The sequence below is a fragment of the Electrophorus electricus genome, chromosome 8 (genome assembly GCF_013358815.1).
Source record: "Electrophorus electricus isolate fEleEle1 chromosome 8, fEleEle1.pri, whole genome shotgun sequence".
NCBI classification, from domain to species: domain Eukaryota; kingdom Metazoa; phylum Chordata; class Actinopteri; order Gymnotiformes; family Gymnotidae; genus Electrophorus; species Electrophorus electricus.
This window is the reverse complement of record NC_049542.1, coordinates 1,035,700-1,049,158: the sequence shown is the minus strand read 5'-3', so window position 1 is coordinate 1,049,158 and position 13,459 is coordinate 1,035,700. Positions and strand designations below refer to the sequence as shown.

The 13,459-nt window shown below is 52.0% G+C and overlaps 1 protein-coding gene across 13 annotated transcripts in view; it reads right to left on the bottom strand.

The window, feature by feature from the left end:
• ptprk (protein tyrosine phosphatase receptor type K) overlaps nt 1-13,181 on the bottom strand; it is a 91,788-nt gene extending 78,607 nt beyond the window's left edge. For 6 of the 13 annotated variants that reach the window (XM_027030390.2, XM_027030395.2, XM_027030396.2 and 3 more), the window contains exons 1-2: nt 13,049-13,180; nt 11,668-11,691 (exon numbers count right to left, since the gene is read on the bottom strand). In XM_027030390.2, coding sequence (XP_026886191.2) covers nt 11,668-11,691; nt 13,049-13,121 — 97 coding nt within the window. In that variant the 5' untranslated portion in view covers nt 13,122-13,180. Of the gene's footprint in view, nt 1-11,667; nt 11,692-13,048 lie in introns of all 13 variants that reach the window. The other 7 variants (XM_027030403.2, XM_027030393.2, XM_027030398.2 and 4 more) reach the window with 3 other exon arrangements.
• Between the last annotated feature and the right edge of the window lie 278 nt (nt 13,182-13,459).

Below are 13,459 nucleotides of genomic sequence, written 5' to 3'. Positions count from 1 at the left end.
CTGCCTGGCTCCTGGTGGCCACACCTCCATCCCGCCCCAACCCCACCCCCTCCGCCTCCGCCCCGCCCTAACTCCGCCCCGTCTGCAAGCCTGTATCTCAGAGTAAACCCAGCACTGCTAATCATCTGCCTCAACCTCCCAGTTCAGTGCCAGCCACCCCGACAGAGAAACAGCCAGTCAGAACGCAGTCTTGTCTGTGATGTCATCCGCAGGAGACTCCGCCCTTATACTCCTGCTCAGAGTGACACCTGCTGACATGGAATACGCCCACAATTAGAGGTTCATGTGTCATTTGGATCAGACTGATTTAGAGACAGAAAGAAACCATTCTGTGTGTGTGTGTGTGTGTGTGTGTGTGTGTGTGTGTGTGTGTGTGTGTGTGTGTGTGTGTGTGTGTGTGTGTGTGTGTGTGTGTGTGTGTGTGTGTGTGTGTATATATACTCCTGCTGGTCATGTTCTAGGAAAATCCCAGATGATTTTGTCCAGGCTGTTCATGCAAGTGAAGAATTAGAGGCCAAACAGCAGTCGGCTCTCCCACTAGCTGAGTTAAACACCACCACACGATCGCCCGCTGCTACACCATCGCCACCACACGATCGCCCGCGGATACACCACACCAACATGAGATCAAATGAAATGAAAAAGAAATTGAGAAATCTTTCTCCAGGAAGAAACGTGACATAGTGCCATAGATCTAGTATGGATGTGTGTGTGTGTGTGTGTGCGTGCATAAAAATGCCAGTATCTGGAGCTTGGACTCTGCAACACACATTTAACAAGAAATGCACAATTAATCAAAAAAGACCACGTTTTACACACACGCACACACACACAAAGGGTTCGACAATAAAGACTGCTTGAACGCCCAGGGGCATTAACCGAGACGTCGGGACAGCAGCGCCCGGTCGGACCAGTTTGGGTGGAGGCGCAGTGTGTTAATAACGGTACCGATGCCAAATTTAACCCCTCGTCATGCAAGAAATGGTCTCATCTATTCACAAAGCTAATGACATCATCTGTTGACAAACTACGTCAGCATCTGCCCCGCGGTGCCGTCTGTAGGGGGTATCCCAAACACTGCAGATCAAAGTGGCTCTTTTTTGGGTCAGAACTACAACTTTGTTTTAGAAATCGCTCGACAAATGTCCTTAGAGGAGCGAAAAAGCCGCAAGCGCATTTAGACCACTGGACGCGGACAACACGACCCAGATGGTCACAACAGTGAAAAGAGAAAGATATTCGTTATGAAACCTTCTCCTTGTTTACAACAAGACGAAAATAAGTGAAAATGTATTGTGCGAATGTATGCTTATTTAAGGAACAATCTTAACTAAATAGCTTGTATAATTTAGAGCTAATTCTAGTGTACTATATTAGTGTGCTTATTTATAACACACAAACTCTCCCACTCTCCAACTTAACCTCTATTCTCCCCCCCGCCCCCCCCCACACACACACACACACGCATGTAGACACACAGACACATACTCTCACGCTCACACACACACCCCTTCTCACTCTCACACTCCACCCACAATGTCCTGCTTTTTCGTACAGAGCAATTGGCACATGCAAAAGATAAACAAACACACCTGACAAAACAAACACCACGGCCCAATCGGGTAGGGCCTTGTTGAGAACGCACACATTTAAAATGCATTTCTACGAAAACAAAATGCCCGACGACTTCTAGTAAGGAAAGCCTCCACCAGTCAAGACCTACGACAGAAAAACCACCAGCTAGCTGTCAAACCAGCTAGTCTCTCTCTCTTTCTCTGCCAGCTGCTCCTACGCCCCGGGTGACACCTCCCCACGCGCTCGCACACCGGGGGCGCGTCCAGGAGAAAGAACGTCCCAGAACGTTCACCGTTTTCTTACAACGCCAGATGCACCGCTACAAAAACACCCTGCCGGGGGGGAGGAGATATAATTTTCCTCATCTTCTGAAGGAAAATTTTCCTGTCCTCCCTGGACTTTGGGGAGTGCTCTCTGTGATGATATGTCATGCACTGTGGAGGAGTGAGACCACGGTGCCCACAGCCAGATCCACAGTGCCCCCTCACCGCCTGCAGGGTGGTGTGTGTGTGTGTGTGTGTGTGTCTCCAGAGAGGCGAGCCACACAGCCTGGCATACAACTCCATCATTTTTCTTCTTTTTTACTTCTGTGTAGAACTTCACTGATGAGCGACAACTTGAGGAATTTTTGCCAATGAAGTCGGACTGAACACGACAAAGGAAGAGAAAGAGAAAGAAAAGACAAAACGGATGGAAAACTTGACTCCCTCTCTCTCTCGCTCGCTCTCTCTCTCTCTCCCTCCCACTCTCTTTAGAGGTGCGTCTAAGGGGCTCGTGGGTAGAGGTGTGTGCGAGACGACCAGGCCAACGGAAGATCCGAGCGCAAGTCCACTAAAGGAGGAGCGCACACGCGAAGCAGCACTGGGACAGTGCCCCGGGCGGACCCTGGGGGCGGCGCTCCTCCACCCTCAGGTGGAGTTTGCAAGGCGGAGGGCAGCAGAGACGATCACAGCACGACACACCCGCTCCCTCTCTTGCACCTCGCCACGCTGGCCCCCGCGACCTGACTCGGATCGCCGAGCCCCACCAAGCAATGGTGGCGTCACGCTGTGTTCTTGAGCAAAGCGAAGAGTAGGAGTAGGTCAGACAGGACCAGATGATCACAGAGCTGTTGTATGGATGGTTTAAATGTGATATTATAAGCACACCACGGACAGCAAACGCTAACACAGGTAAACAAGGCAGCTGGGAATCTGTGTGTGTGTGTGTGTGTGTGGAAACAACAAAATGTGACATTTGTCATCTGGAGATGAGAACAAGAGGAAGAGGAGGGTTGAAGAAGATTGGGCCATCTGGAGAACAACACCTCCAGCCCTGTCTCCCATATGGCATGCGCACACACACACACACACACACACACAACCAGTGGTACATTACACTATATGTACACCTCATCCTAAACACATATTTACACTCACAGGTACACACTAAACTATGACAAATGTAATATAGTCATGCAATAGCAATATTTCTCTCTCTCTCACACACACACACACACACACACACTACACTAGGTTGGCTTCTCACAAAGACAAAGAAATGGAAATTAGTGAAATATAAAACTGGGTCAAACTTTTCCAGGAGACAGACACACACACACACACACACACACACACACACACCCTCAGCCAAGATGAACGAAGAGTCCACTGTGATGTCACCAGCAGCCTGGAGAGAGGAGACTGAGGTCATTCAAAACAGACGCCAGCCCGAAGGAAGACTCATGACGGCATGGGGGGGAGAGTGTGTGTGTGTGTGTGTGTGTGTGTGTGAGTGAGAGACAAAGAGAAGTGGATGCAGAGAAAATATTTCAAAATACACACACACACGGCCATATTCTGAAGGCACGAACATTAAAAGTCCAGATCTACTCAGAGAAAAGGCCACTGGCTGAGCTCATGTGCGGAGGGGGCGGGGTCATGGGAGTCGGTTAAATAGCTGACATTTCCAGCAGAGGAAGAAGCCTGCTAATGACGCGTCACCACCGTCAGGGCTTAACCCCGCCCCTCCCCATTACATCACGCGCGCGCGCGGGGGGGCGGGGGGGGGGGGGGGTAGAGAGAATTGGGACACGGTCACCCACCACAGTGACACAGTCACCCACCACAGTGACACAGTCAACCACCACAGTGACACAGTCAACCACCACAGTGACACAGTCACCCACCACAGTCACCCACCAGTGACACAGTCAACCACCACAGTCACCCACCACAGTGACACAGTCAACCACCACAGTGACGCAGTCAACCACCACAGTCACCCACCACAGTGACACAGTCAACCACCACAGTCACCCACCACAGTGACGCAGTCAACCACCACAGTCACCCACCACAGTGACGCAGTCAACCACCACAGTCACCCACCACAGTGACGCAGTCACCCACCACAGTCACCACTGTGTAGCAGGTCTGTATTCTGTGGGGGCTGAGGATTTGTTTGGGGACTAAGCACTGACCACTTAACCTGGTTATTAACCTCATCATAATCCCCCATATGGAGCATACACGCACACACACGCACACACACCATTTCTCTGCACCTTTTTGACTTTAACTCAAATAAATTTAAATAAACATATTCGCTGGTGTCTGTCTGAAGGGCCCTTGGCGGAGACGATAAACATTTAGTCCAACTGAACATAATCTGATTTTCTTAATGAAAACATCAAACAGATAGGTGTTTGTTTCCATGTGTTTCTCCCCCTCAGACATCCCTGCCGTACTCCGTGCCGCGTCGGAGTAAATCAATAAACATTCCCGTCTCGGAACGGAGCTGCAACACCACGCCAGCGAGTTAATTCCGCACGCTTTCATTCCCAGACAGGTCTGGCGCGCTGACAGATCTGGGCAGCTCGATGAGCGATTGCTTCTGTCTGTTCCACAGCAGGCTTAAATGATACCCTTCACACACACACACACACACACACACACACACACACACTCTTACTCACTCTCACACACAGAAGCAGGAGGATTTCACCGCAATTAAAATGTAAACACACCGCCAGCTGCCAAAGAGTTACACGTACTTCAATACACAAACACACACACACTTATATATATATATATATATATATATCTAGTACATGCACATGTTTAAAATCACACACACACACACACACTCTGGATCTCTGTACCAACCCAAAAACACTGATTCATTTTTCTCCATCACCATCCTTTCAACAACTCAGAACTTGAAGAGAAGAGAAGGTGTGTGTGTGTCGGGGGTGGGTGGGGTATTAAAGGATCTCTCTCTCAGCCAAACTCTGATTAATTGCCAAATAATGTTGGATATGTAAGAGAGGACAGAACACACACTCGTGCACACACACACTCCTCACTCGCACTCACACACACACACACACACACACACACACACACTCCTCGCTCTCACGTGTACTCTGTACCACATGCACAAGATCACCACTTCAGGTCAGTTGATTTTCAGACTCTACCATGTGTGCGGACATTTTCCAATCATATTCGCAGATCCGTAGCACGCGACCACAGACGGCGACAGCAGAGCAGCAGGTTCAACAGCGTCGCCACGGGATGTCAAAGTTGTCTCTGACAAACCGATCCCGGCTGAACAGAGACGTACGAGCCGCACAGCGCACGTGTCAGGTGCGCCCAGGGACATCAGGCCGCGCCCACAAAAACAGGCGCTCGCAACTCGCAGGGCAAAGTCGGGAGGAGATGAAGGAGAAAGAGCAGACCGGAAAGAGAGCGCGAGCGCGCACTGCAAGAAACAGTGCGAGAGCACGAGAGCGCGAGTGACCAGGTGCCGTGACTGAAAGCCGGTTAATTCCCAGCATCCTCTCCACTTCCCTTGCCTGCAGGAAGGTGAAAGAGTCTGTGTGTGTGTGTGTGTGTGTGTGTGTGTGTGCTTGCGTGCGCGTAAGAGAGAGACACGCACACGTAAATTAAAACAATTTCGCCAAACATCAAACACAAGGAAGGAAGGTTCAGCCAGAGGAGGACATTTAATTCAGTGTCTCACACACACAAGACAGAAAGAAAAGACATGCCAAAAGTTGCTCAGCAGGAACGCTGAACCTCACACACGCGTACACACCCATGCGCACACACACACACACGCTGTAGTTCTGGCAGCGTGGGTGCTCGATGTTTCACGTCAGCCCACATCAAAGCGTCAGTTCTGCCCTGGCGCTCATTAAGAGAGCCTGTCAGAGCACAGACCTACCAACTTACAATTAAAAACCTGCCAGGGCAGATCTCTCTCTCACACACACACACACAGTAATTACGGGGCAGGCCTGAAAAGGTTGTGCCTGTGTACTCCACTAGATCAACCACTGAGTGATGTGTGATGCAGACAGTAAGTCATTTTACACACCCACCCCACACAAACACACGCGCGCCCCAAAATCTCACAGCCACTAGCAGGCCGCTAGCCTTCCGCGCTAATCAGAGAGCGAAAGGCAAATATGCGGGTTGCGTTCAACTGAATGCGTGTGTGGGTCTCAGAGTGAACCGGTGACTTGCACAACTTTCAGAACATTAGCGAGAAAGAAGAAGATGCACTGGAGGCGTCTCTCTACCCTCACACACACTCAGAAGATTTCAGCCTGTACATGTGGGAACTGTTCAAGGCTTGAACCAAGATGGCGTCCATAAGCTAGCAGCATCAGCGCCTGATAAGCAGTTGCATGTCCCTGACTGTGCAGGAACAGAGAGAGGGAGAGAGGAACAGGAAGATTTAGGAGGACGGACGCTGGTTACTCATTGGTAGGCAGTCCTCTATACCACAGACAACAAGAGCTTTGTGCTCGAAATCTCCCCCAATGCACCAGGGTCACACACACACACACGTCAAAGAGCCCATGCTTCTTTGGTCAGATACACGAACAGATGTGCTGGGAGAGGAAGAATAGAGGAAAAGCCGTAACGCGCAACACTAAAGGAAGTCTCCACCACCACCTCGCTGCAAACGCAGCCTGGACCGTGACTCGCATCCTCGCCTGCCTCACCCAGTGATCGGGAACCCTGGGATACGCGACTCTCTCCATGCCACAGCTCTCTGAGGTCTGATTTCAAACGCGGATGTAATCATTGGTTTGCCACAGCTCAAACTGTCTGGAACCTAAGAGAGTGAGAGTGTGTGTGTGTGTGTGTGTGTGTGTGTGTGCAGATGTCTTGCATTCAAAGTCAATTTTCACATACTGTATTTGTTCACAACCTGTATTTTCATACATGCGCGCGAGTGCACACACAAATGACCTTTCATTTCCCTCAATCAGAGGCTAATTTCTCCTTCCCTTCCAAATGTGGGTGTGTATATATAAATAAATGTCCCCTCTCGCCCTCCCTCAGGTGCTCTCTCTCCCTCTCTCCTTCTCTCCTTCAAGCTCGCGTCCTCTACCAGTCGCTGCGGAGCTCGAGGGTCCCGGGTAGTGTCTTCTCTGTTCCCGGGAGCTGCCCGAGTCGTTCTCCCAGCCTGGGCGTCACAGCCCTTAGTGCGCCGATTACCACGGTAACGGCAGTTGCCTTCATCCTCCTATAAATATTAGGAGGGTGGACGTAACGGTTGTGGTGGAGGCTCAGAGGTGCGGTCAGACATCCAAGGTCCCAGTCTCACGCGGAGCCGCACGGAAACACGGCTGTTTAGTCTTAATGCAAAATCAACACCCGACAAACAAGAAAACAATGAGATTTTACACGAAGATTTCCTCCGAGAGATAAAGCCATTCCCACAGCACGAAGGTAAAAAAAACAAACAAACGTGTGTGTGTGTGTGTGTGTGTGTGTGTGTGTAAGTACCGAGTTATTCAGCCATTTCAGTAGAATCACAACCACTTAACCTTTAACCCTACTGGAGCTGCCTTTTTATTTAATGCACAACAGAAACCCCCTCCTCCACTCCTTCTCTCTCTCTCTCTCTCTCTCTCTCTCTCTCTCTCTCTCTCTCTCTCTCTCTCTCTCTCTCTCTCTCTCTCTCTCTCTCTCTCTCTCTCTCTCTCCGCCTCTCTCCCTCATTACTGCTTTACTGGCATGAGTGTGTAAGTTACATTATCGTCAGTGTAAATTAACACAACCAGGAAAGACGAGACGGGTAGGAACCCAACAAAAGAGAGTTCATTATCCCCACACACACACACACACACACACACACACACACAAGTACATAGTTGTGTAGATGTGTGTTCATGCGATAATCAACACTGAAAACAGCACCATGTTTTGTTCTGGAGCAAAGTTCTCACACACACACACACACACACACACAGAGCGAGCTGGTCAGCTCTGTTCAGACAAGTTCAAACAGAGGGAAGCATGCTTAACCCAAACCACATGTGTGTGGTTCAAACCATGAGAAAACCCAGAACACACACATACCTCAACCCTTAACAACAAAGATGGATGGAAGTGCAGTAAACCATGGTGGAGTGAAGGGTGTAGGTGTGTGTGGTTCATTTCTTCCCCATATGGTCTGCCGGTCACTTTTACATTGAAAACAAAGAAATAAAACAAAGATTCAACCATTTAAACAGATAAAACGTTAGAACATGTACACACACACACACACACGTCCATCTCTGTCCATTTCTCACAAACAGCAAGACAACCGACCGAACCAGTGGACCTGGCGCAGGAGAGCAGAGTTCCAGTTTACACCCACAGCAGGGGGGTCGGGTCAGCCCACGCCTCCCAGAGCAACACACACACACACACACACACACTCATCCGCATGCGCGTGCACACGCTTGCACACTTTTATCTAAAGAGTGTCTGTCACCAGGTGCGTGTGTCGACATTTAAATGAGCCCCCAATGCAAGGAGAGAGAGAGAGAGAGAGAGAGAGAGAGAGAGAGAGTCATTCCAGTGCGAGCAAAAGAGAGAACAGAGAGAAGATGAGGGAGCAGTAGGTGAGAGAGACGTGGGAGGAGTCGTGGTTCCCCCCTGACATAGACAGGGGAGCATGCCCCTTCCCCTGTGCACAGCCCTGACTCCACCCCAGAAGGGGCGGGGCAGGAATCCCCCTCCCCCACACTAGTTCACACCAAGCTGAACCTTTTGTTGTGTGAGAGGTGCCAAGTGAAACTCAGCACACCGTACCGAGCACTCAGCCCAACACGAGCGTCAAACACAGCATGCTACATTTCAGTTAGCACCCCTCAGCAACACACACACACACACACACACACACACACACACACACATTGGCTCAGCACTACCACAGCTCCAGACCTCTGTCCAAATACCAGGACGAGATGTAGACAGAAACGTCAGAGCTGGACACACCGGCGCTAACGGTGCAAAGTGCAACATGAACCGTGAAAGGCGGGGGAGGAGACACACACACACTCACTCTCCCACAAAGAGTTTACACTCCCAAACCAGAGGGTGTGGTCACACACACACACACACACACACACACCCAAAGCCTAAGACACCTGAAACCGCAGTGCTCCTAAACGCTGTACCGCACCCATTAGTGAGTAAAGCAGCAGACCGACAGACACTGGGAGCAACCAGTCAAACCCCAGCACCCGCGCTCCATTACCCCGGCCCAACGCTGCCTCCCAAGTCTGGCTTCCTCCGTTCTACAGCGCACACACAGCAGCGATCGCTCCCTCACACGCCAACCTCCCATCTGCCCACCATACCTCCTCACGTTTGAGTCACACTCCCAACAAACCCCCCCCAGCAGTGGGACTCGGAGCTCAGGATGCAGTCTGAGACATACAAATGTGGGGGGAAAAAAAACACTCTAGCACCAGAGTGTCAGGAATGCTGAACACAGGCCTGCCAAGAGATTACCTGTAGAGTGTGTGTGTGTGTGTGTGTGTGTGTGTGTGTTTCTCCTCCACCAACTATGGTTTGATGGTACCTTCCTGGCTGGAATCTGCTGGTGTTTTTAAAAGGTGACACTCTCTTCAGCAGCACAGTAAAGGCTAAAACTGAGGAAAACCTTCCCTGATGTTTCTTCCTCCATTTCCCTCTCTCCCTCCACCTCCACGGGGGGGGTGGGGGGGTGGGATGGGTCCCCCCCGCCCCCGATCGGACAACGAGCTCTAAGGAGCTTAAGGCAAAAATCACAGAGCCGACGGCGGCCATTACGGCTCTAATCCACAAAGTGCTGCATTGACAAAGAGCACTAGCCATGCATGTGTGTGTGAGACAGTTTGAGATGTATCGTATGTGTGTGTGTGTGGGGGGGTGTATGTGTGTGAGAAAGATGGCATGAGCCTGTGTGTGCTCATGCACACGAGTGAGAGAGAGAGAATGAAATGTGGTGTGTGTGTACGCATGTGAGTGAAAGGGAGAGAATGAGATGTGGTGTGTGTGTGTGTGTGTGTGTGTGTGGGTGTCTTCTCCAGCTCTATGAGTAACCCTCCAGGTGCCTCTAGAGAGGTCATTGTCTGCTGCATCTTAAGCAGTGTGTGTGTGTGAGATCTCCACCCTATTCAGACAGTCAAGCTGAGGGGTCAAGGGTCACCTCAACATCAAGCAACACCAAGCAAGGAGTCTTAACTCCTTAATTACCAGCACTGCGCACAGAACTGAACACACTCCTGCGCGAGCCTCACAGCCAGGTTAACTTCTGTGTGTATTCATGCAAGGCAGCAAAAATACTGGCGCGTGCGCACGCGCTCCCCGTAACATGCTGACAAACCCCTAACAGGAGGGACAGGGATGCGGACCGCCCACCCGCTGCACGAATTATGCAGCGCTCGCCGAATTTCGGTTAGATTAAAAATCCATAGTGTGGCAAAAAAAATTAAAATCACAGAGACGTTTTGTCAGGTATTGATTTCACGTGCATAATCTGAAAACACTCCCACAGAAGGACGAGGACAATACCTGTCCACTGTAAATAGCTTTTCTCCCTAGTACGCAAAAACGAGCCCCTCACGCTTGTGCTGTGTTAAGCAATCTCTCTCTCACGCGTTTTTCTCCGAGAAAGGAACGCGCCAGACAGCCGGGCCAGACTCAGTCTCACGAACCACCGGCTCCGCACGCAGGAAGTTGCTCTGTCGAGGTGTAATCTCACCCCCCCACAATACAAACAAGCCTAAAATAAGACCAACCACAAAAATAAACCGTATATGGTAGCCTGTGTCCAGTTAACATTCAGATAAAGTAATTACAACGTGAATCATAATCAATTGGCACTAATGTAAGAAGCAGGGTGAAGTGGTTGAGGGCGTGTGTGTGTGTGTGTGTGTGTGTGTGGAGAGAGAGAGAGAGAGAGATGGGGTCTGGTTGAATACGACCAAAACACACAGCTCAGAACACCATCAATAAAGCAAAAGGTTACTGTGGCGGGGAAATAATGCCGTCCCAAAAGTCTGCGGAGCGAAATGAGGTCCGAAATAACCCAGCCGGCACGAGAACAGGCGAGACACTGCGATACGGAACACCAGACCTAACTTCATATCCCGCCGCGTTGGGCCTCCTTCACACACACACACACACACACACAGAGAGGAGATTATCCCCACACCAGTGAAGACCGACGTGAGAGACAGCCGCAGAAATAACGATGTGAACGCAGCCCCCCCCCCCGCGATCAGCCCAGAGACCGAAGCAGTCGCCGCCCGGCCCGAACACGCGCATCCGAACGCTCGGAGCAGTCGGAAGCGCAAGGCCCTCCGCGAGCGGAGCGAGAAAGGGAGTTTAAAAGGGAAGGAAGAAGCGCCTTTGTCCCTGTGAGCCATTCACGAGTCCTCACTGCCTTTGTGTCCTTTTGAAAACGGTTTTCAAAGTCAACACGAGAACGGTGCCTATTAGAAAGCCGCGCGACAAAAGAAGCGCTCGGTTTGCCCTTTACTGCGCCCGCAGCTGCTCGCGCGTCGCCGGCCAAACAAGTGGACGTTCGGAAAACGTCCGATTCAAACCAGTCGCGCGAAATCGATTTTTGACGATTTTAGCGCGGCCGGTCCGCGTGAAAGGAGACGTTTCCGCTCGCGCGCGCACGGTCTAAGACGGCGGGTCTCGTTGTGGCGATAAGAGTGCACGAGGGATCACAAGGCCTCGGGCACGGGGTCACGGGAACGCACCGGGGACAGATCTTAATGTGGATGACGACGATGATGATGATGACGACAGACAGGCAACTCACCTTTTTCCGCATGTCCCATTTGCACTGCGGCCAGAAGGGGGGGGAGAGGGAGAGAGACAGACAGAGAGAGAGAGAGAGGAAGACCAGCGATTAGATGCTAATCTGCCCCATTCGCAGCTCGCGCATGCAGTGGTATTTATTTTTAACGCAACACACCGATAATCGACCCCGGATTTGACACCTGCCGTTACCGATGGCTGATGACGTTAAGAGTTATCACGCGGACGGCTGTGTGGGGGGGGGTATGGTTAAGGGGTCACAGTCCCGACAGATGCGGATGATTGGCATCGGGGTAAATAACTAAGTTATTTAAGGGCATTTAGGTGGCGGGGGAGAAAGACTCCTGTTTGAAAGTAGAAGTTAATGGTCAATAAATCTACGCCAATAAAGCCACCCGTGCATTATTCACGCGCACACAGACAGGAGCACGTCCCGTCACCGGCAGGTTCGGGTGCATGTACGCGCGCCGGATCGCACACCCCTTGCAAACGTCTCTGTCTCGCGGGCGCATGCATGCAATCTGGCACTTTGGCACGCGGCGAGAGAGACGCGTTATTCAGGACGGACCTTTAACCGGCGCGCGTGACCAAGTGTTGGAAAAACTAAACGTCATTCCTGCAGCTGGACTCGAGCCCGCGCTCCAAATGTCGCACTGCACTTCACGCCGCTGAAACATCAAAGGCGCAACTGAGCCATTAAACCCTCGCCCGATCATTTCAACATTTGCTCGTGAATGGAGCGATTAAGGGCGAAGAAAAAGTTCAAAAGTGACCGCCGTTCTCCCATTTGCTGGCGCGGCTCCGAACACCTTTCAGAGCCGACCCCGTGCTTTAACGCCAGCGCAGACCGCGACCCCCGCAGCCCCCCTTGCGCACGCGACCAAACTCCGCTGGCGGGCGCGCGCGCGAGGTCTCCGCTCCCCGAAACACTTCCGAACAGTTCTCCGTCTCGTGCGGCCAGCTCGTCTTCACGCGCATTTTTTTTATCGAATGCGCGTGATTATCGATCAATTGTCAGTCGATCCGAGTCGCAATCAAACCCCCAAGCGGGTGCGCAGAAAAAAACCGGGCTGAGAAAAGTTTTTGGGTTCAGCGCGAGGACCGACGGCAGTCTCGCGGATCAGCCCGAGACGCTGCCGGAAGCGGTTAGCAAACTCCGCACCTCTACCTGCCCTTCCGCGTGGAAACCGCGAAGTGCCCGAGACGCATAACCTCGAACGGGTCCACGCTGCGCCACGCGCCCGCTCTTTTACGCACGCTGAAACCCCCCAGGTCGACTTTTTGTTTCCTCGCGCATAGTTCAACCGCGCGTGGCGCACCTCTAGACTCCACCGACGCAACTTTCCTCGCCCTTCTCCGCGAGCCGCGTCGCGTGCACTTACCGGCTGTGTGCTGGGCACCGACGCCGCGCGCCGTCGCGAGCAGAAGCACCAAGCCCAGCGTGCCCGTATCCATGTCCGGCGCGTAGACTTCCCCAAAGTTTCGGAACTGTTTCGCGAGCGTCGTTATTCCAGCCGTTCCGCGCGCCCCATTCTCTGTGCCTCGCGCTCTCGGCCACTTCGTTTCGCTCGCGAGTGGAGAGCAAGCCTATGACGTCAGCGCCGTCTCCCGGTTTGAACGCCGCCGTATCAGGCGCGCGCGGCTCCGCAGGCGGTCAGGCGCCCCCTACCGCTCGCGCGTCGGCACCTCCGGTTCCGTCCTTCTCCGTCCGAGCGGCGTCGTCACGCGCAGGTGAACGTTACCGTGCCGGTCATGGAGCTGATTTAATAATTTAAGAGCTGGAAAGTGAACTA